The sequence below is a fragment of the Accipiter gentilis genome, chromosome 19, assembly GCF_929443795.1.
Source record: "Accipiter gentilis chromosome 19, bAccGen1.1, whole genome shotgun sequence".
Taxonomy (NCBI): domain Eukaryota; kingdom Metazoa; phylum Chordata; class Aves; order Accipitriformes; family Accipitridae; genus Astur; species Astur gentilis.
The window spans coordinates 11646294-11669016 of record NC_064898.1 but is presented as its reverse complement, the minus strand read 5'-3'; the positions used below and the strand labels follow the sequence as shown (position 1 = coordinate 11669016).

At 38.4% G+C, this 22723-nt stretch overlaps 1 protein-coding gene across 10 annotated transcripts in view; it reads left to right on the top strand.

The window, feature by feature from the left end:
- GRIA4 (glutamate ionotropic receptor AMPA type subunit 4) overlaps positions 1-22723 on the top strand; it is a 235318-nt gene that overhangs the window by 165352 nt on the left and 47243 nt on the right. For 9 of the 10 annotated variants that reach the window (XR_007508857.1, XR_007508856.1, XM_049823381.1 and 6 more), the window contains exons 9-12: positions 5158-5268; positions 13264-13470; positions 20215-20585; positions 21985-22183. Coding sequence is in view for 8 of the 10 variants with exons in the window: in XM_049823381.1 (XP_049679338.1) it covers positions 5158-5268; positions 13264-13470; positions 20215-20585; positions 21985-22183 (888 nt within the window). In the remaining 2 variants the exon portion in view is untranslated. Of the gene's footprint in view, positions 1-5157; positions 5269-6599; positions 9595-13263; positions 13471-20214; positions 20586-21984; positions 22184-22723 lie in introns of those variants that run through there. The other variant, XM_049823384.1, reaches the window with a different exon arrangement.

The following is a 22723-nucleotide window of genomic DNA, read 5'->3' as shown; positions in this document are numbered from 1 at the left end:
TGTCTACCTGGACTTCTCTAAGGCCTTTGACACTGTGACCTGTAAGATCCTCCTAGAGAAGCTATTGGTGTATGGGCTGGATAAGCAGATGATGAGGTGGACTGAAACCGGGCTGAAGGTTCAGGCCCAGGGGGTGGTGATCCATGGGCTGAAGTCTAATTGGAGGCCAGTAACTAGTGCTGTACTCCAGGGGTCAAAGCTGGGACCAGTCCCATTAAATGTCTTCATTAATGATCTGGATCTGAGCCAGAGTGTGCCACCAGCAAGTTTGCTGATGACACCAAACTAGGAGGAGTGGCTGATATACTAGGGTGTCATGCTGCCATCCAGAGGGACCTCGACAGGCTGGAGAAATGGGCCAACAGGAACCTCATGAAGTTGAACAGGGAGAAGCGCAAAGTCCTGCACCTGGGAAGGAACAATCCCAGGAACCAATATATGCTGAAAAGAACTTGGCAGAAAGGGCATTGGGGGTCCTGGTGGACACCAAGTAGAACATGAGCCAGTAATGTGCCCTTGCAGCAAAGAAGGCAAATAGTATTCTGGGCTGCATTAGGCAAAGTATTGGCAGCAGGTCAAGGGAGGTGATCCTTCTCCTCTACTCAGCATTGGTGAGGCCACATCTGGAGAACTGTGTCCAGTTCTGGGCTCCTCAGTACAAAAGAGACATGGACATACTGGAGAGAGTCCAGCAAAGGGCCACAAATATGATGAAGGGACTGGAACACTTCTTCTATGAGGAAAGGCTTAGAGAGCTGGGACTGTTCACCCTGGAGAAGAGAAGGCTCAAGAGGGATCTTATCAACGTGTACAAATACCTGAAGGGAGGGTGCAAAGAAGATTGACCCAGGCTCTTTTCAGTTGTGTCCAGGCCCAGGACCAGAGGCAGTGGGCAGAAACTGGCATACAGGAGTTTCCCTTTGAACATCAGGAAACATTTTTTTACTGTGAGGGTGACCAAGCACTTGCACAGGTTGCCCAGGGAGGCTGTGGAGTCTCCATCCTTGGAGATATTCAAAAGCCATCTGGACATAGTCCTGGCAACTGGCTGTTGGTTGAGCAGGGGTGTTGGACCAGATGACCTCCAGAGGTCCCTTCCCACCTCAATCATTCTGTGATCCTGTCATTCACCATTCATCATGTCACCAAGATCTTAAAAAAAAAAAAAAAAAAAAAAGAGGGAAAAAAACCATAAACAAAGGATGTACATATATATGTACATGCACAAGACAGTCTAAGATTTAGCTCCTGAATTCCAACTTGGGCAACTAACATAAAAAATGACTGTAAAAAATTTTGAGTATTCTGTTGCCCTTAATGACTTGTGGGCTTCAGCAGGAGCACTTCAGTGGTTGCTGCAAGGCACATGGGCCTTCAGAAATGACACTATTCATTCAAACAGTTGAGACAAATTTATTTTGAGATGTATTTTTGCAATATTGTTTCCTAAAAGACAGATTCAGCCTCTGTATAAGTGGATGCAACTGCTATAAACTCCAATTGCAATCCAAATTGAATTGGATGTACTTTAACAGCTGAATTCAATCCTATCCTTTGAGGAGGTTTTTTCCTTGGGGAATTGAGGTATTTATAGGAAAACATATTATTATTTAGTGCTCTTACAGTGACTGTGAATCTATACACTTACACAAGTACCATGATACATCTTACATATTTATTCAGTAATCCAGTTCCGGAGTTACTTTAGCACAGGTTTGAGATGCACACATGCAAGCTTACACTCATGTACGCAAGCTAAAATTCCTTTAAAAAATGTCTGCCATTCCTCAAAAGCCTCCTTTATCTCTATCTGCATTTTTGTATTGTACTTACTTTTTATAACACAGTGTATTATTCATTTTCTGCTTTCCTTCTGAATTTCCCAGCAGTGAGGAATTGCACAATGAAAACCAAACGTTCACTATTATAATGAGCTTCCCAAACTGCTGGGTTTTGGTGTACATATTCTGTCTTTAGCAGGTCACAGTTTTTGACAAGAACTTGACATTTTCAGTTATCAATTGTACCTGTGACTCTGTAATTGTCTGGATGAAAAAGAATTTTTGTTAGCAGTGCATCCTGCTAGGAAGAAAACCTCCCTCTCCACTATATCAGCAATGCTGAAGCTTCCTGTTGGCTGCAGACACCTAAATCAAGGCTGCTGTCCTGTAATAGCAATTGCAAGGAGAAAAGGAACATTTCAACTAAATATACCAGAAGCTGTGCATGGGAAGAGTTTGTGCTTGTTTGCTTCACTAATAGAAAAAAAAAAAAAATCACTCATATTCAATCATATGCACTCACTCATATTGAATTATTTATGTATTTATAATTCTCTGTGGTGAGTGTGTCTGCACACTGCTCTAGGGACTGCTAAAATGATTTGCCTCTCCATAATTTTTTTTCAAAAAGGAAATTAATGAAATAGTGTCGTGGTAGAGACGGACACGACAAGTAATAGATCACGCAAAATGGCTACTTTATTGTTCTAACACACCTTTTTATCCCCTTCTTCAGAGTATGTGTTAGTATATGATTGGCTTCGTTAGTAACTAACAATTCATGATTGGTGAGTTTGTCAGGACGGTTCTTCTTATCACTATCTTGTTTTCGTACTGGTCTTCTCGGATCTTTCCAGACTTCTCAAGGATATACTACAAGCTGCTCAAGGTCGCGCTGTTCTCGAACTGTCAGGAATTCCGTAGACTTGTTGCATCCCCCGACAAAATAGTAAATGTAAAAATCAAGAGGAAGGTTGACTGTTTTAGGAATATACAGGATTCTTTAATGCATGTGAGACCAGAAATCAAAGCACTCCCCTGCACTTCTAGACTCTCATATCACATCACTACATTGATCTGAACATCATGTTTTTCCGCATCATGGAGGCAGAATCCTATGTGATGTTGAATTTTAGACTGGGTTCTACAAAAATGTTAGAAATAATGTTGGCTACATATCTGATTTGATGACTTAGCCAGTTTCCATCATACTGAAGTCTTTTCATGCAAGGCACAGGCTGTCCTTTGGCACAGACAGTTACCCTGGAGCTCTGTCTGGAGCCCACTTTCCACTAAAATTCCCTTTCTTCTTCTGGTAAGATGGACAAGGCATTCCTCTCTCCCAGCTCTTGGTCTCATGAACTCATAATTAGTTGAGGAAGGAAGGAAGGGGGAGTTGCTGCTGACTGGTCCCCAGGTGCTTCTGAAAACTGAACTGTGTCAGCTTGAACTGCATTTCTTTGATAGGAAGCTTTAAAAATAACTGCTGCTGTCTGCACCTTTCCTGGAAAAAAAGATCAGTCTTTTAATTCATTAGGTTCTGAGCGACCTGGAGAGCCCCTCTAGGTGGAATTAGAGCACTATTCTACTGACATGTTTCTGTTCATGCTGTCTGTTTGACATGGAGCTGAGTGCTGTCAGCACTGGATCGGAGGAATAGGCACTGAGCCATTCCCCAGCAATGTTGTCAGAGGGTCCACAGACAACCGTGATCTAGTTGCAGAAAAGAGAATGGCAAGAAGGGGAGAAGGGAGGGTGTTTGCTAGTGAGCCACAGGTTAGATGTGAGAGAGAAGCTTCAGCTAAGGGACCTGTGTATGGCATGCTGAAAGGATTGGTGGGAAGTTGGAATTGGACATCTCCAAGTAAGAGCAAGACAAGGGACCACTGTCGTGAAGCACTTGCCATTTCATAGACATCAGCCTTGTACTGGGAGCATCATGCACACAGCTTTACCAGGAAGACCTTTCCTACCTAACATCACCTGGGGCAACATTATATGATTAGGAAGAACTCTAAATCCAGAAATACCACTTGCTGATACAGATACTAAACATGATGTCACCACATGGAGTGAGAAGATGAGTGTGCTGTAAGATTCCAACTGGCCAAGATTTACAAAAACAGTGAAGTATTTTAGGTCTCGTATCTTCTTTTGGCCATCCAAAGACATAGTACATAGCCTGTGGGGATCTTTTAGAGGTATGTGGTGAGTTTTAAGTGTTCATTGAGCAGCTCCCAAAAGCATCAATAAAAGTTTGAAGGGGAATCTCCTTTTGTCAGGCTGCCTTCATCCTATCTAGTTTTAACAGCAAGTACTGCATCCCTGGGCCCTCACAAGGATTTTGACTCATACCTTGCACCCCAGCAGCATCACTACCAATGCACAGGGCACAGCTGCAGGCTGTACTGAATACGAGAGGTGTGCACTGCAAAAGACCAATGTCTATATGTAAGGGAAGGCTTCTGATTGCAGGCACACCACTTTTATTTTTCTTTTTCTCCAGGGGAATACAAGAATGAGTGATTCAAACCTGGCTCTAGAGTAGTTCATCACCAGCAATGAACAAAGGCAGCTGTTTCACCTTAAGGCTACTCTGGGAAGGGTTGTGGCAGCCTAAATGCAGCCAAGGAGAGGAAAACCTGATTTGTTCCACCTCCCTGTAGGCACTTACCAGAGATACTTTTAGAGTGAAGTCACTCTCACCATGCTTTAGAGTCAGTGGGGGAAGCAAGCACTTTTCTAGTAGGGTTGTTTATCCTGCATGAGCTGAGTCACTGGTGGTGCCTGTCTATCCAGTCAGTATAAAGAAAGCTTTAGTAACAGGGCTTCTCATGTAGGTAGTAAAAGTCAGTGCCAGCAATTAAGTGGAATGAGCCTGGTGTAATTCCCTGGGCTGGGGGTCTCTTGGGAGGCCCATGATGGAGCGGGGAATTGAGATCAGCCATTGGATTGCAAAGCTGTCATCCAGATGTCTTTCACTCCTCCATCTAAGACCAGAATATCTGGACAATTAGTGAATGAAAATTTTCTTGTGGAGAGCAAAAATTCTTACATCTCATTTATGCCCCAGCAAGGCTTCAAACTATTGAAAATGGGATTTAACTTGTGCCTCTGGTCAAAGTAAGTAGCTCAGATCATTCAGGAACAGCTGAGCGGCAGTGATACCAGGTCTGACTCTGTGCAGCAGTGGTGCAAGATGGTAAACCCAAAGTGTTAGCTACATACCACCATGCACCTGTCTGTTAGCGTGACAGCACTTCCTTTGGTAGAAAATTATCTTTGGATCACTCTGTTGTTCTTATAAACATTTATATTTATAATTATAGAGAATGTAGACTTTTCTACTGTAAATTATATACATTTTGTTTTGCAGGTTGGTTACTGGAATGACATGGATAAATTAGTTTTGATTCAGCATGAACCTACACTTGGAAATGACACTTCAGCCATTGAGAATAGAACAGTAGTTGTCACTACAATTTTGGTAAGGTGCTTTTTTTTTTTAAGGCTTATACTGGTGTGTGACACAATATCATTTCTAGTTATAGTCTAATTTAGTCTGCCAGTTCCTAGGTTAGTGGGAGGGTGAGAGCCATATATCTTAATTATCTTGACTATTCTGTCTGTACAGAGAGTTTTTTGGTACACATTTAATATAATGATTCACTTGAAATCAGGTTTTTAAAATTGAGTTGCGGTAATTTTTTTCCTTTATTCAGTCTTTTCCATTTTTTACTAAAGTAAGTCTCAGAAACATAAGTGAATTCTTTCAACCTCTAATTGATAAATTTTGACTCACAAGAAACTGGAAGAAAAGAAAAACCTGAAACCTCTAAATGACAGAATTGAACAGAGGGTATAAAATGAGATGTCTGTAATGCCAGTGTCTGTTTCTGTCGATACATTATAAATTCAAAATTGACATTAGCAAGAGCTAAAATTCTAAGTAGTATAGTTCAGTCAGCCAATCAGAACTGGATTATCTACTTTTAATTATGAATGAAAACATTAATTTAGTAGATGCATTTGAACATATTTCTTAATATGTTTGCTTATCATTTCAATAAAATTTCCATTTTAATTAAATAGATTTGGGGGTTGATTTTCCAGTGTTATTGGTGTTTTTAAAGAGTGGTTGCAAAGGAGAATGCAGTTGCTTCATTCATTTACATTTTTAATACATAGTTTTTCAAAATGGTTGTTTCTTACAATTTCTATTTTAAACAAAATATTTAACAATTTTCCCTCTGAAGTCAGACATGCCCTTTTAAGCTGATGTTTGTCAAACCCAGCTGGCAAAGGGTGACCTTTACCTGACCGCTTTTAAGATTTTACATCTCAGTTCACTGCCCTTTTCACCTGCTTCATTTAGACAGGATGTTTTAACCTTTTAGAATAAACTGTGTCTCAAATGGGAAGGAATATTCTGTATGTGTTGTTAAGCAATAATTTTTCTAATTTAATACAGAGTTGAAAATAATCCAAAGGAAAGTGTCAAGACATTTTCTTACTCAAAAATGCAGTTAGTTACCAGATTTCCAGCAGTGTGTATCAGCATTTATACATTAAATATGTCTTAACCAGTCTCCTGTTGAAGATTATCATTCCAGGATGCAAACCAACCAAACTGCTATACAGGAATTCAGAATGTAACTCCTAACCAGATTGTGTAACTTTTTATTTTATTTTATTTTTTTGCATGGGACATTTAAAATATATGTATCTTTTTCCTAAAAAAAAAAAAAAAAAAAAAAAAAAAAAAAGACTTGGTGATGGAAAAAAAAATATACTTCAGTACAGTCCTCCTCTTTTCAGCCTCTGATGAAGAATCCTATTTTAAGAAATTGATCAAGGAAGAAAAGAGTCCCAAGATGCTGCGAACATTCCTAACTAAGGCTCAAGTATTAACCACCAGTCTAGTAGCATTGAGCTAATTTTTCCATATGGATTACTGTTCCTCTGACTGGATGACCAGGCACTGAACCACCAAGAAAAGTTCTGTGACTAATCTGAAATGTCTAGAACAGATGACGTTAACCTTCAACTTTGCCAAGCTGAGAAGAGAACGATGTGAATAACAAGCTTTCAGTCGAAATTTTCCTCTCATACCAATCCTGATATCTTTGACTGAAGCTTCCATACATGAATACTGTAATTTCCATAAATAGCTCCAAGCTTAGGAGAAGCAAGTAAAAAATAACAATGAAAAGTAATATGAAAGGTTCCTGTTTACCAGAAAGGAGAAAAAGGAAAACAAGAAAGCTTTTAAAATGTGTTATCTTGCCTGTCCTGTTTGCATTGAAGCATTTTGATGTTCATAATAAATGTTATCTTCAAAAGAACTTTTCCAGTCCCTGTATCGAAAGGACTGGTGGGATCATTTTCAAAACCAAAAAGCTGAATTATTATTCCAAAGCATGCCCTGTGTTTATGCAGCATGTCATTTTGGGATAAACACAATTATTTGAAGGCAGCACTGCTTCTTGACAGAAAGTGTCCCCTTTCAATGTTTCAAAATCACAGTGCAAGAGAAATATATCAGAATTTGGTTTGAATAAGAATATATGGTGAATTCTGCCTTATCATGCCCATCTCCCACTGACTGCACTGGGAGCTGCACACATGATGCTGAAGGCAGATTAGAACCATGATTCTTAATATTGGCCTGCCAGGGCAATGTATTTAGCATCCACAATCATTTGATCACACACACAAAGAAAGGATGTATTTAACTAGGATAACTTTCAGAATCCTCTTATTTTGCTCTTCTCTGTATTATAATAATGTTGCAAATGCCAGACAGAGACTTTTTCACCTCTTCATTGCCCTCTTCACATTGAAGGGAAGTTGAACCATTGTAGATTACAAATATAATTTTGCTTGCATGCATATTTTCCAACACTAAACTGAAAAGCTTCTGCAACCAGTGCTGTCAGGCTTTTCAGTCTTCGAAGACAGGTGTCGTGGCAGCGTAAGAAAAGTTTACAAGTTTTCAGCATGGCTCGCTTTAATTTCTGCCTGAAGCCACATAGCACAAGTTGGTTTGCCTGCTCTTCAGTTTTTATGCATCTATGCTTACTTTGCTATAATGTGGCTGTATGGCTATTGCATAGAAGGTGCATTATAATGAATTAGCTCTGCACTCAAAGAACTTAGTACAGTGTTTTCTATTTGGCAAAATGTTATGTTCATTTGTAATGTAGTGAGAGCACATAGAATTTATTTTACAGTTTTGGTTTAGTGCATAGGCACTCAACCTATCTTCAATTAGTCATGTGGTGAAGGAGCAGCCCAGAGGGAGGTGGCAGCAGGGGCAGCTGATGTGCTTTACCAGCTGCCATGCAGCCCTGCTTTTTATAGTTCCTGGGAGAGACCTGTATCCTGCACCTCATGTGATGCACAGCCTCCTGCACATCTGGCCCTCTGGAAAGGACAGATTTTCTACCTGTGTGCAGAAGCATTCCCTCCAGGGGAGGCTTGGGACCTCCAAGTGCACAGTAGGGTCATTGTATGACTGGAGAAGGGACGCCATGTGCAGCCCTCCTCTAACACTAAGGTAAAGCGAGTGACTTGCCCAGCTAGGAAGAATAATCATCTCTGATTTAGCAAGTTGACAATATAGGGGAGTAGACTGGGAAGACTACTTCAAAGTCTCTAATTCATTTCATGATACAGCCAACTTTGTACCTACTGTGAGACTGCAAAACTTTAAAATCACAAAAATCCTTTAGAAACAAAGGTTGATGTACATGAGCTGCATCTGCATTGTGGCTTCCAGCTCAATATTTTAAGGAGATAATCTTGGTGTTGGCAGATTAAGCTTCAAGGGCAGGATCCAGTTCATGACTGAGCCACTAAATGTACATGACTTTACAAAGGATGTTGATTCAGTCGCCCTCAGTGACATTTAAGATGCTCTAGGATATACTGCCTACCCCCCATTTCTTACACTGGCAGGATGACACTTGCCTGTCTCATGCAGTATATGACCACTCCATCTGGATGTCTCAGCCAGTGTATGTTGTTTCAGGCATGTGGGATAGGTTGTACCACAAGTATGTAAGTTTTCATCAAAGTCCACAAAGATTTAGATATTGATTCAGTGGCCCATAGGTGGATGCCTAACACTGAGGATATCAGACCTATCCATAAAGGGGCAGCACAAAGGACCTGCAGAATGGCACTTGGAGATCAAGCAGGTTACCGTAGGGCATATCAGATGATAAATAACCTTCATTAGGTGACTCAGAGCCACCCTCATTGTTTTGACTAATATACTCTTCATGGAGTCTTACCTCAAAAATTCTAACTGTAACCTTCTTTCTCATAATAGAAAAATATTTTTTCATTAGAAACTTTATTAATTAAATTGTTTAGTATACTGGAGAAAAAATTGAAGTTTGTTGCATGACAATAATAAAGATTTCAAACCGAATCCTGGACACTTTATTCAGAAAAAAAACCCAAAACCCAAAACGCAAAAAACCTTCCATTGATGTCTACAAAAGTTTCTTTCAGAATAAAGTGTGAGAGTATGTGCCACTCCTGTTCTAAAAATGAGACATTTCCTTGCACAAATATTGTCACTTTTACAAATTATTTTTACAATGTTTAAAGATTCCGAAATGAACTTTAGAATAGGAAAGCCAAACATAGATCTGTTTGGTATTTGCATTAGTTACTTTCTCGAGCTTCCCTTATATTATGAACCATGAGTTGTGAGCATTTTACTGTACACATGAATTTGTGGCAATGTGGTGGAATGATTTGTTTACATCTATAAAGGTAATTGTTGCAGACATCGACTTGTATTTACAAATGTTAAGTATTGTTATAAAATTGTGAATTATATAAGTAAAGCTTGCACCATTTCAAATATCTGTTCCGTGCTAGTCATTGATCATTTCAATATGAACTTTTCTTTGATTCAGTACCCCAGAGAATACTATTAAGCAGCTGAAACCTTGCAAATATTGCAGTGTTAAACCTCATTCAGCAGTAAGTCAAACCTGTGTTTTACATCAGTAGGTTAAGAGTTTATAGTTCAAAACTGTAGTAAATACAAAAGATGGTAGGGAGAAGTAATATTTTTGTTAGACAAGATGCTATAACTGCAAATGGTGAAAAAGTATGCCTACTGTTTTCAGCCATTACAGCTGATCCAGAAGATATTACCTCTCCACAGATGTCTTGCATCTCTTATATCTTTAGACTAGCATGGTTACACTAACATTACTTCTAATTTAGAAAATGCTATTGTAATAGATTATACAGAAAAAAATCATCTTTTTCAATGCCACAGACAGAATATATGGCTGAGTACGTGCTATTGATCAATTCAGATATTTCATTACTTTGCAGTGTGACCTTGCAAGTTCGTCTGTGTAACTTGCTTGTTAGCAAACCACTAAAACTTGCCTTTCCATGCCCTGATGTTATTATAATAACATCTGCACACCTCATTAGTTTGAAACACCCCCAAAGTCTGAAATGGACAGAATTTAAAATGAGTCCTACTATTTCATTTTTTTTGCAAACAGTCTTTATCAAAAAGCCACATTCAGTCCCACCCACATTGCCCCATCAAATTCTACCTTGAAAATATATCTTTCATTATTTGGCAGGTAAAGTAGGCACAACAATTAAAGAAATTGGTTTTTATTCTGTGTAAAATAGGTAGGAGGGAAAAGACAACGTGGCGAGCAAAAGGTAGTAAGTGTTCCCGTTATTTTTAATTGTATTATTTCACACTGGCAGTGTGAAATAATCCTCACTCAATTACTGCTTCTTTTAAAGCAGTCACAGCAAGAGGTACTACCTTACTTTATAAGAGAATTGCATTATAAGATATGTTCCTTTCTGTATTTTGCACTAAATCAGTAAGATCAGAGTGTGTAGAAAGAGAAGTGGACGGGGAGAGAACAATGTGGTTCCTCCAAGTCACCCAGCAGATCCCTGCCAGAACCCAGATCTTCTGAGTCCTCATTTGGTGGTCCCTCCACTGGATGGGATTGTCGCTGCTTGCACCTACCAAGGATGGTATTGGACCCCAATGCTTCCCTTCTCAGCATTCCCTCACAGAGCTCATGCGGAGGAGGGCTGAAGTTTATTTAGCCTTTAACAGGAAAAATAAGTCATCCATCAGTTTGCTTTGCTATGCAGAGACAGTTGAAATGCTTTTTTGTAGCAGCCCTGTCAGTGATGAGGTGCAGGTAGAAGCACAGCATCTGGGTTTTGGGAGAAGGAGCAGGCTGACCTGTCCTCCTCTGTGCCTGTCTGCTTTGTGTCCCTCTCCAGAATTATTATTTCCTGGTGTGACTTTAATTGTATGTCTTTGGCTTGGGATTTGTAAGAAAGGCTGAATCAGAAAAGCTAGCAGTCACTAACTCTGGTCTTTGAAAAACAAAATTGCTTTTGAGGTGCAGCAAGCAAATGTAGCTAACTGAGGCTTGTACGGAGAGTCCACAAATGCAGGATACTGGACAAGGCTTGGTTGTTATATCTAGCTGGCAGTTGGCTAAATTACAGTCAGGAGAGAGAGTATTTTTCACCTCTTTATTTTTAACCATTTTTGTGCAATGACATATGTAGAAAGACATAGGTAGTCAGACAGAGTGTGACTTTGGAAGTGATCATTATGGACACTTTTCTATCCTTTGTGGTTCCTTAGCTGAAGTAATGGCCATAATGCATCAATGGCCTCCAACACTGAATTACTGCTAAGGGATTGTGGCCCAAAGAGGAATGTCTGTAGCAGAGAGTAACATCAGAAGGAGATGATGGGGGGAGAGGTGTTCCTGGAATATACCTGAGAGTGAAACATTCCTGCAATACTTAGGAACCTGACTCTGTCTTTAAGGAAACACTAGCACTTCCCCATTCCCAAACTGTGTTGAATTTAATCTGGGACCTTTTCTCTAACACTGATGTAAATGAACTACACAACGTTCTCCACTCACATTACACAAAGCTCTGTTTGGCCATCCTTATACAGAGGTGGGTCCTGGGCAGAGTAACCACAGGGAGTAAACTTACATAAGTAAAGAGAATAGTGCCTCCCACATATAATCTCTCTCTGTTCTATTTCTCTGCCTTTTCACCTTATAATAGTAAATTAAAAGATAATGTTCGGGCTCACCTATCAAGTTCTTCTCTTGGATGGGTCCACACCCTGCTAATAGGAGCTACATATTGGTATCCAAATGGAAAAATTTACCTGACACAACGAAAAATTTTGGAATTGATTTATTCAGTTCCCCTATTGTTCATGTAATGCCACGTGTCCTCCATTGATAAACACTTAATAGAGGTTACAAAATTGCTGTTACTTACAGCTGGTGTTGATGTAATTTAAATGAAGCAGACATTCTCAGACTACACTTTTACCTTTTTTTAATTTATTTTTGTACTAATTATGTATGTAGGAAAGATGTGAATAGGGCAAAGTACTACCAAGGTTGGTGTCAAAAAGCAACATTCGCCAGGGCCAGCGTAGAGAAAACTTAAGTTGCCAGTATTTTGTCATGTAAGTTCAAACAAAGGGTGACATTAGTGACAAGTATTTTATCTGGAACTGGCTATGAGTATGGATTATGTGAAGTAATTTAAAATGCCACCAGAAAGTATAGTTTTACATAATGGTTGCTAAAGTCTGAATCCACACAGAGCAAAAAAGAAAAATGTGACCTTGATTTCCCAGTCACATAATGTTCACTATTATGATAGTGTGATTTACACAGGGAATGTAAGATCCACTTTTTGAGACAGGTTTTACTCGTTTTCAATGGCACTCACCATCCAAAAATATTTTGGTACTTCTTTTTCATGCAGCATGTAAAGTCAGTGTCAGCTTAATACCATTCTTGTCCACGCATATTGCTTAGATTCATCGTAAAGGACCTTGCAGAATCCACACTTTATTTGAAGGGGAAGATATGTGTTTCCTTGGGAATGTATTTCTATATTCTCACTAAAATATATGTAGCCTCTTAGTAACTATGCATTCTAAACCACAAGAAAGCAAATCATTCAGGCTGTGCATCTGAAATTACATAGACAATAACCACATTTTGTGAGAAGATATGCTTTCTTACTGAAGTCAAAAGCATAAATTATACCTTGCATTATCTTACAGTCATTTGCACTGTATGGGTTAAACCTCTATTCACACTTTAAATTTAGCATATACTGCACTAAAGTTTTTCATTTAAAACAAAGTAAAATTTATGTGCATTCTTACATAGTTTTTGTGTTCATAATTTGTAAGGTTGATAAATCTTGTGAAATGCATAAGCCAAATTACAGTGTAAATATTATACCTTTCTAGAAGGATTTCTGTTCATACATTTTAATTTAAATGTGCTAATACTATCCATGAACTTTTGATAAAATGTGTGTTGTTAAGTCGGTAGATGACATGTTACTTTTCAGAGTATATTCGGTATACTTCTCCTTTACAGTTCTACTTCTTTCATTATAGGAAGCCCCATATGTTATGTTCAAGAAAAACCATGATACATTTGAAGGGAATGACAAGTTTGAAGGATACTGTGTAGATCTGGCGTCAGAAATTGCAAAACATATTGGTATCAAGTACAAAATTGCCATTGTTCCTGATGGAAAATATGGAGCAAGGGATCCAGAGACAAAAATCTGGAATGGGATGGTGGGAGAACTTGTTTACGGGGTAAGCATACCAATTTTTGAAGCAGGATTTAATTTATCATAGTGTTAGTCATAAAATAGGAAGTATGTGTGTATTTTATTTAACATCAGGGTCACAGAAAAGAAACAGAATTCTGTTTCAGATCTCTGTGCTTTCATTTAATTTCAAGAGAAAATCAAATAGTTTCATGCAAATTCTACTCTTTATTCAACTAGTACCTTGTAACATTGGAACATCCATAGTTTGCGCATCCCTTAAAAATTCATTAATGTTAGAACTAGTGTTAGAGACCATCTATTCCTGACACATTATAAAACTTAGTTGGGAAGAATATCACTCATTTATTCATTTTCATGGAATGGTGGACAGATCTTTTAAAGAGGATAGGACTCTTGGTCTAGTTTGAGAAATGGAGAATCCACCATCATATATTAAACATATGTAATAAAACACTACAGACAAGTACATAACTAGGCAATTCAGAACTAAGATAGACTTTTAAGATGAACATTAATAATAAAATTTAAGAGCAAACTGGTAAGTTCAGCAACTAAGAGCATTATGTTATACAGTGATCTGGGAAAGGATTATTCAGAATAGCATAACAGTTAACAATTCTGTTGACACATAAAGTTGTAATATTTAATGAAAATGGTTCCAACAAACCCGAAGAAATATTTGCAATATTTGGTGTTACCAAAAGTAGCAAAACTCAGAGCTGTGCTTGCTAGCATCTGCACTGAGAATAGATCAGCATTCTTAGAGAATCTTTTTATTTCAGTGATGGAATAAAAAAACAATCCTAAAACTATTCAGGTGAGAACATTTCTGCTAATGAACCCATAACATGCCTCAACCTGCCTATAAAAAACTGCTGCATATCAATTGATCCATCCACAGTTGCAGTTTTTGCAATTCCGGTAACAGTTGGGGCCAGACGTGGCAAAAGCCTAGTGGCTTTTCTAGCAGCTCCATTTCTGTTCCCTTCTGTCAGCTAAGTATAGCTGATATATTTTGTCGAAGTCTTCTCCACTACCATCAGTTCAGGGGACTCCTCGACATGAAATAGACTCTGTGCTCTAGGAGTGTGGGAAATAGCACCCCAGAGTTTTGTTGATTTCCCCATGGGAATGGGAAGGTTATACCAGCCTCACAAACCTCTGTATGTTCTTGGAAGTTCTTGGAGGAACCAACCTCACTTGTGTCTTTAAAGAGTGGAAAAGCTGAATGATTCACCAAGCATGTATATCCACTTTTGTGGCTTGGAGGCATCTCAACTCTCAGGATATTAGAAACCAAGGGGTTTTCAGATTTACTTTATCCTAATGGAGGTGGATCCTTGTCTGGCTTTTAATTGCAATAGCAAACACGTGGATGTCAATGGCTATGCACTGTTTTACACCAGTAGATTTTCTAAATCATCTGAGAAATTTTACAAATTGTGAGAAAATTCCCTTGCTCAGATGCATAGTTTCAGTGGCCTATCATCTAGTTGAAAATTATAGAGGAAACTTGAAATTGCACTTTAGTTTTCTGTTTGTTTGGGTTTGGTTTTTTTTCTTTTATCTTGAAAAATTCACCTCATCAAACCCAAACTGCCCTAGTATTGGACTGAAATACAGTGCTGTTAGGAAGCTCACACAGAGGTTCATGCCAGTACTGGAATGTGACCTGCAGCTATTAACATAGCTGAAAGCAACAAAACACAGGCATAAGGAACCTGTTACAAATCATCTGCATGAAGAGGACATCCCAGAATACATGGTCAACACTTCACTTTTTTGTAGTGGAAAAGAATGAGGTGAAGGCTCTTTAAAGGTTTGATGGCGAAGTTTAAAAGCTCCTGCACAACTATCTGTTTAGGAAGGCTGCAGTCTGATTGTGATTCTGGGATTGAGCTCTGGGAGTGAGCTGCAGCAAAGCTCTCAGAGCTGCTTTTATTGAAGGAACTAAGAGAAGTCCACTGTTGCCCAGTATATTTGCTCTACTGTCTGAAGGCTCCTTGAGGTTATATATATCCCAGGATATCAGTGGCACCAGGCAGTAACTCTGGGCACTTGAACTTGCCTGACTAATCTGCTAAATTGCAGCAATGGCCCCTGGTATATTTTTGGCCCATAATTGCTGTCCAAGACAATTTCTCAGCCCAGCTGACGCTAGGATGGGGGAGAGGCCATTCCCTATAAGCAGCTTGGAGGCAGCCATGCTGGTTTAGAGGTTAAATGACTTACATGGTAGCAACACAGACTGTCCTGTGCCAGCTGGCCTTAAGGCCAAGAGCTACTCCAAGCATATTTAATGTACTTTTATGGGTGTAGCTTTAAAGGAAATTATTCTTTCTGTTAACTTATAAAAGGTTGCTGCTTAAGATTTCTGTAGGGAATCCATGAAGAGCATCTTCCCTGCAACTTCCTTGAGTCCTTGTCAGGTGATTTACAGAGCATCAGGTTCCCTGGCCTATTCCACATAGAGAAAGCAGAAAAATCAGTCAGCCAGAGACTTTCCTGCAAAGCTCTGCTATAAGAGGATGTTCACCTTCTCTGATAGATTCCCAAATCATAAACGCAAGTACTCTGAGTAGTTGGCTGTGGTTCAAGCAAGGCTTTTATATGCAGCCAAGATTGAGACAGAATGTGCAACTGAATTAGCAAGTTAACAAGACAATCTGTTTGGGAAACATTTTACAGCTTCTAATTTCCAACCATGTTACAGGATTAACAGATTTTTGGGCTGGCCAGTGAGATTGGACCTTTTCTGTGCTGCACAAAAGGCTCCACTTCCTCTCCTGCTCTTTACACCGTACCCCAGTGCCTTGGTGCCACCAATACCGCTTAGCCCTATCCATCTTACTGAGAGTGGACATGTGCCAATTTTATCCCATGTCTCCTCAAGACCCATATGCACCATTGGTCGTTCTGGTATCTGGACACTTCAGATGCTGCACAGAGCAGCTTGGTTGTTACCTAAACTCTGTAGTTGATTTTTCCATCATGTCCCAGGGGAAACAGCATATAAAGTGCTGTGATGTACAGTTTTGCTATGACTGTACAAAAGGTTGGGGGTGGGGGGTGGGGGTATTTTCCTGTTTTGTTTTTGGTTTTAGCACTCTATTAAAAACTACCAGGAAATCTTGGTCATTCGTCACTGATGTACTGACGTATCCAAATGCCAGCAGTAGTCCCTGTCCTCTATAGGCCTTGGTATCCAGCTCACAGGAGAAATGCTGGCTGGGGACGAAATACTCTTAAACACGTGTAACAGGTGTTTCCAAGTGCACTGTCAGCTCCAATTAAATATTCATTGTCCTGACACAGAATGCTATTCTTTCACTGCTTAACACAAAAGGTCACAACTCATTTCTGTTTAAAATATGAGAAGCCATGAGCTTCTGAAGTTGAAACCACTTCCTGCATGTTTTTTCTCAAATAGCTTTACCATCTTCATACAACTTGTACCAAGCATAGATTTTATTCACAAGGTTATAATAATATATTCTGGAAAAGTAAAAGTCTCTTACCGTCAGACTTAATCTTTTCCCATTGTATAATATTGGAAGGATCCAGAACCCATCTGTACTTGGTAGTGGTGCAGCCTTGATTGAAATGCTGTTGCAGGTGCAATTGATTCAAGTGTGAAGTATCATTAGACTTTGTCAAAACAGATTTCACTGGCAACAAAATCATTACTTGTTTGCACCATTGTTATATTGTTAATCATTTAAATCCATAATTATATGGTGTACATAAACTGGGTAAAGCACAAACGCTGATGATTATCATGCACAACTATTGTCGTTAGCTTTCAACAGCAAAGAGTTTATGTAGGCCTTAATGTGGCACACAGCAGTCTTACAAAAATAATATATAATATGATCAGATTGGGAAGGCTGCCCTTTTCCCAATTATTTGGCATCTAATTCTGACCTAGCTGTGTACTGTTGCTTTATTTTCATTGGCATGAAATGGATTTATCTACATTAAGAATCATCTGACATTAGATCACTGTCGTAATGAAATAGGCTGTGTTTCTATTTCTCCTCTTTAACTCCTTAAAGTAACGTCGGCAGCTAGTTCTGATATAGTTTAAGTTCTGCATGTACTCCTTGAGCATTTAAATTTCGTACAATGAATCTTATCCAGTGTTTCACACACAATATGCAGTGTGCTAATTAGGTCTTTAAAATCTCCACACTTCACACTGGAAAAACTAGCAACCCTCAAGGATCATTATTTTAATCTCAGTAGCAACCTGCAGACACAACAAATGCAACATTAGCCAACACTTTTGAAGACCAATGGCCAGGTCTATCATTTACAATCTGTTAATGAAGATACCACTATGTGACAAATACAGATTAGCAGTAATAGATCGCGGTTTCCCTGAGCCTTTCAGTTTATTCATTTCAAGGACTCCGCATTAGGGATTCACAGTAGCTGAATTTTAGAAATACAAAAGACATTGGCTCTAAGGAAAGGAACCATTCTTCTAGAAAAAAGTAATTTGTGAATGAGATGAAATACAAAAATATGCAACAATACCAGTAGCCCAAACCATCCTACAATCCTTAGTCTACAGAAACAAAATTTACGTTATAATTTTCAGGAAGTTTAAAAATATATTTTAGACATGTTATTTTTCTTCATATAGTAACTATCTTCATAAAATATCTGTCAGTCAGACTTGTGTAAACACAAGACTACAAGAAGCCAAATTTTTAAAAATGCCTTGTATTACAAAATTTACATTAAAATTGAGAGAATTAGCAATGTTATCATAATGTTTACCCAACACATTAGCACCAGAGATATTGGCTGATATGCTTGCAAAATTATGATTTTAATTGTGTTGGTTAGACTGTAATATCTTTACATAAAATTGATTATAAGTGTTTGCATCACAACTACTTCAAAATGACAGATATAATCTGATGATTAATATATAGCAATTTTAATACAGATTTGCATTTTGGGGCCATTGCACTGGAATGAGTCAGTTCTTTTGAATTATTCAAAATTATACAGCTAGCAAAATAGTTTAAATTTTAACTACATAAAATTAGTTTTAAATTAAATTCCATAAAATACATACAGCTCAGCATAACTTAGTGTATAAAATAATAAAAACTTATTATTTTAAATGCATTTATCTGTTTCAAAGGTGTGAGGTGACGAAAAAGCCTACATTTCAATTCTTTTTTTCTTTATCACACAAGCTATTTATCTAACAATTGGATTAAAAAATTTAAGCACATCCTTAATTTTCAGTACGTTTTAATCTCATTGAAATTGATGGGATTTAAATATATCCTTGTATATTTTACTGAGTACTAATGTCCTTAAGAGCATCCTAAAAGGCAAACATGCTTAAATGCTTTGCTAAACTATGGACTATGTACTATAGCTGAAAATACTACCCCATAAGATGAATTTGGGCCAACTAAGTATTTAGAAAAGAAAACTACAACAGTTCTATTATGGAGATTTATGAAAAACTCTTAATTGTGCCCGTGAAGATGACTGGGCCTGGGGTGGGGTGAATACAGGCAGATTATCTCATCTATTGAGGCCTGAAGCAGAGTCATGCCCCTGCAGAAAGCAGGTTGTGAGTCTACCTGATTTGCAACCAAAACAAAGCATTCTCAAAATATGCTCAATTTACGCTCCTTAGCCCATAAGCTGTGTAGAAGTCCAAGCTGGTCATAGAGCACGGGCTCTGCTCTGTGAAGCTACCTAGATACAGCACCACAATGATGAACAGGAGAAAGGTTTCAGCAGCTTCTGCATCTGTTGTCCCAGTTCCTCTTACAATTCCCATCTTAAGTACTTCTGTAATGACAGCTTTAGTGTACAAGCCAAGGCATGTTTGCCTTGTTAGGCAAGGCAAGACAAGGCAAAGCAAGGAGCAAACCCTGATGCAATGTTGAATCCCTAATGACAGAAATGACCCATTAGCACAGCTACAATACCTTACAGTTCATGCAGACATCATTGTTAGCAGCTGTCATTAACATCATCGTCAATAACAATTCATTCAAGACTGGCATCTTCATTCTGAAAACATACTAGAGAAACATGTTAAAAATTATTCCTGTCTCTAAGGGGAATGGATTCAGCACGCTTTTTGTCCATTCACTGCATGATTTTGCACAGCTATTTTCTGTATACTTGCCTTTGTGCACTGTTTAAAATCTGATTCATTCCTATTGAACTATCTTTCCCCCAAGACAACTGCGTGCAGCTTTGTGGCATCAGGGCAATAGTTAATCACCTTTGCTGCTTCATGCTATTTGGAACTTCCTTGAGTCTATGACCTGGTTTCCCTCGAAGAATGATTGTGTCTTATGAAAATATGATAATAAATTACTGTTCCTGGGATCTTATAAAAAAACTCTATACATTCAGTGACAATAGAGTCATTTTCATTTTTCATTGTTCCTTGAATTCCTTTACGTTAAGTCTAAATTAATACCTAAAATGATCTACCTACACTGCTGCCCACCTCTATAAAATTTAAGAGTCTTCTCCTTAGCAGGAAAATGAAGTATTTCTATAATTCTGTAAAATAAAAACCTGCAATATGTATGTTTTACTAAAAGCATATTGAGTAAATACAGTCTGTGATAAAAAGAAACAGAAAGATGTTATAAAGAACTTTTAAGCCACAGTGTCCTGATGTTAATGATATGCCTTTGAAATTAGTTGCTTAGCTGAGTGTATAAGCCAACTCCAGTTAATCTATACATCTATATTTCTTTTTTCTTTATAGAAAGCAGAGATTGCTGTTGCGCCTCTGACCATCACTTTGGTACGAGAAGAGGTCATTGATTTTTCTAAGCCTTTTATGAGTTTGGGGATATCCATTATGATCAAAAAGCCCCAGAAATCTAAACCAGGAGTGTTTTCCTTCTTGGACCCTTTGGCGTATGAGATCTGGATGTGCATAGTCTTTGCCTACATTGGTGTCAGTGTGGTCCTGTTCCTAGTTAGCAGGTTTAGCCCATATGAGTGGCACACAGAAGAACCAGAGGATGGGAAAGAAGGACCCAGTGACCAGCCTCCCAATGAGTTTGGCATATTCAACAGCCTCTGGTTTTCCCTGGGTGCCTTTATGCAACAAGGATGTGATATTTCCCCAAGGTTTGTGTCAAATCTTTTTTACATTTGCATTTTATCTTCAACACTGAAGCATAGCATCTTCCTTCATTTATTTTCCTGGCAGTGTTTTGAAGTTCATTCTTTAGGAAGCCTTTTCATTATTTTTTTTTTTTTAATAGCTATGATAAGGGCAACAGAGAATCTGCTTTGAATTTCAGTCATCAGTATTACTTTACATATGTCAATGTGCATAAACCATCAACAGCTCTCAGAAACAGCAGGTTTCTGAAACACACAGGGGCAATTCCACTGAGTTGACTTCAGAGGAGCTGTGTTGTTGCTAAATTAGTTCCATTGTATTACAATTATGAAATGCACACTATTGTGCTGAATATTTGTCTTGCATGAATGAATGTCCCAATTCTGTTCCCTCTCAAGTTCTACAGCACTGCTTCCAGAGTATGGAATGTCCCATTTCTGTTCCCTCTCAAGTTCTACAGCACTGCTTCCATTCTCTGTCTGAGAGACAGAGAATATTTGACCATCTGTCTCTGAGAAGCCACACTGTATCGCTAAGCCATGCCTTACAGAGTAGGTGCCTCGGGTGTAATATATGATCCCAGTCCTGAATTTCTCAGCCTTTTAAGATATTCTGGAACTTTGGTGTGCAGTAACTACAACTTCTTAATTAAACATTATAAACCAATCTTTCAAACTTGAATACTTCATTTTAGCCATTTACAGTGAGATTTTGAGAGTGTTCAGCATTGGCCTAACTCTGCTATTATTGCAATAAAACTGATACTGATTAAGACTGGATATAAATTACTCCTCAACAACCTTCTCATCAAATTACAGGTATTAAAATGGAAAATATAATTTTTTACTTAACATAAATATCTCTGTTACCACAGAATGCTTGCTTCTTAAATAACAAAAATGTGAAAGTTCAAATGATTGCAGTAGCTTGTAGAATGTGTGATAAATTTGGGTGACAGGAACATCTTAATCCTAGAGCCAACATAATCCATGTGCAAAACCTTTTGTGTCTTTGGGTTTTTTTAAGAGGAAACAGAAAAAGCTACTGATTTGCAGCTACCATGCTTTACCTTTGTCTCCAAAAAGAGATTACCTATCCAGTATTTTTGACAAAATTTTTGCTATTTTAGGCATTTACTGAAATAATAAGAAACTGGGATTACTCTGTTCAAGAGAATTCAAACTTCTGTATGTGCGTGATATGTATTAATACAGTGAAATCTGTACTGTAGCATTAAGATTCCAGAGAAAAAGCATTTATTAGTATTTATGCAAATTATCTCCCTCCCATTGACCGTTACGTAATGATACGTGTTCAGCAATAATGGTGCCTTCTCTCTTTCTCTCTCTCTCTTCGTGGCTTAAGAGACGGGAAAATGTGCATTATCTTATTCATGTTTAGATCCCTCTCAGGTCGCATTGTTGGAGGTGTCTGGTGGTTCTTCACGCTCATCATTATTTCATCCTACACTGCTAACCTCGCTGCTTTCTTGACTGTTGAGCGAATGGTCTCGCCCATAGAAAGTGCAGAAGACCTTGCCAAACAAACGGAAATTGCTTATGGGACACTGGACTCAGGGTCAACCAAAGAGTTCTTCAGAGTAAGTTGGCATGTCCATTAGAGCAGCTCTCCCTAACAACTGCTCTTATAAGATGCTTGGGAGTATGAAATAATGTTACTTTGCAATGATATGGAATACAGTTTGTAACTCCTGCAATACTTTAGCAACAGTTTTACCCCCACAACACCATTTGTTGGAGTTCTCAGTTATTTTAATTTGTGGAAAACTTATTGATCCTGTCACATTGGGCAAAAGAGGTGCCCCGAGGGATACTGAAGCCAGTGATAATTAAAGCAGCATTGTGCTATTGATTCATCTGAAGCTAGTACTGAAATCATGTGCAACATTGGAAACCTATGATGATAACATGGAGTCTTGCAGGTTCTGTTTCTGCTTACGGATTTGGATGTGTGTATTTTGCTTTAATGTCTTGGGTGGTGGACAGGAAATGCATTTTTTAATTTGCTGACTTTCAGATGAATAATAAAGAGAAAATATATCTCAGGGGGATGTAGTTGGAGCATTAGGAAATAGCCTAAATAGCCATTCATATGTCTGTGCTGTCTGTATTGATTACTT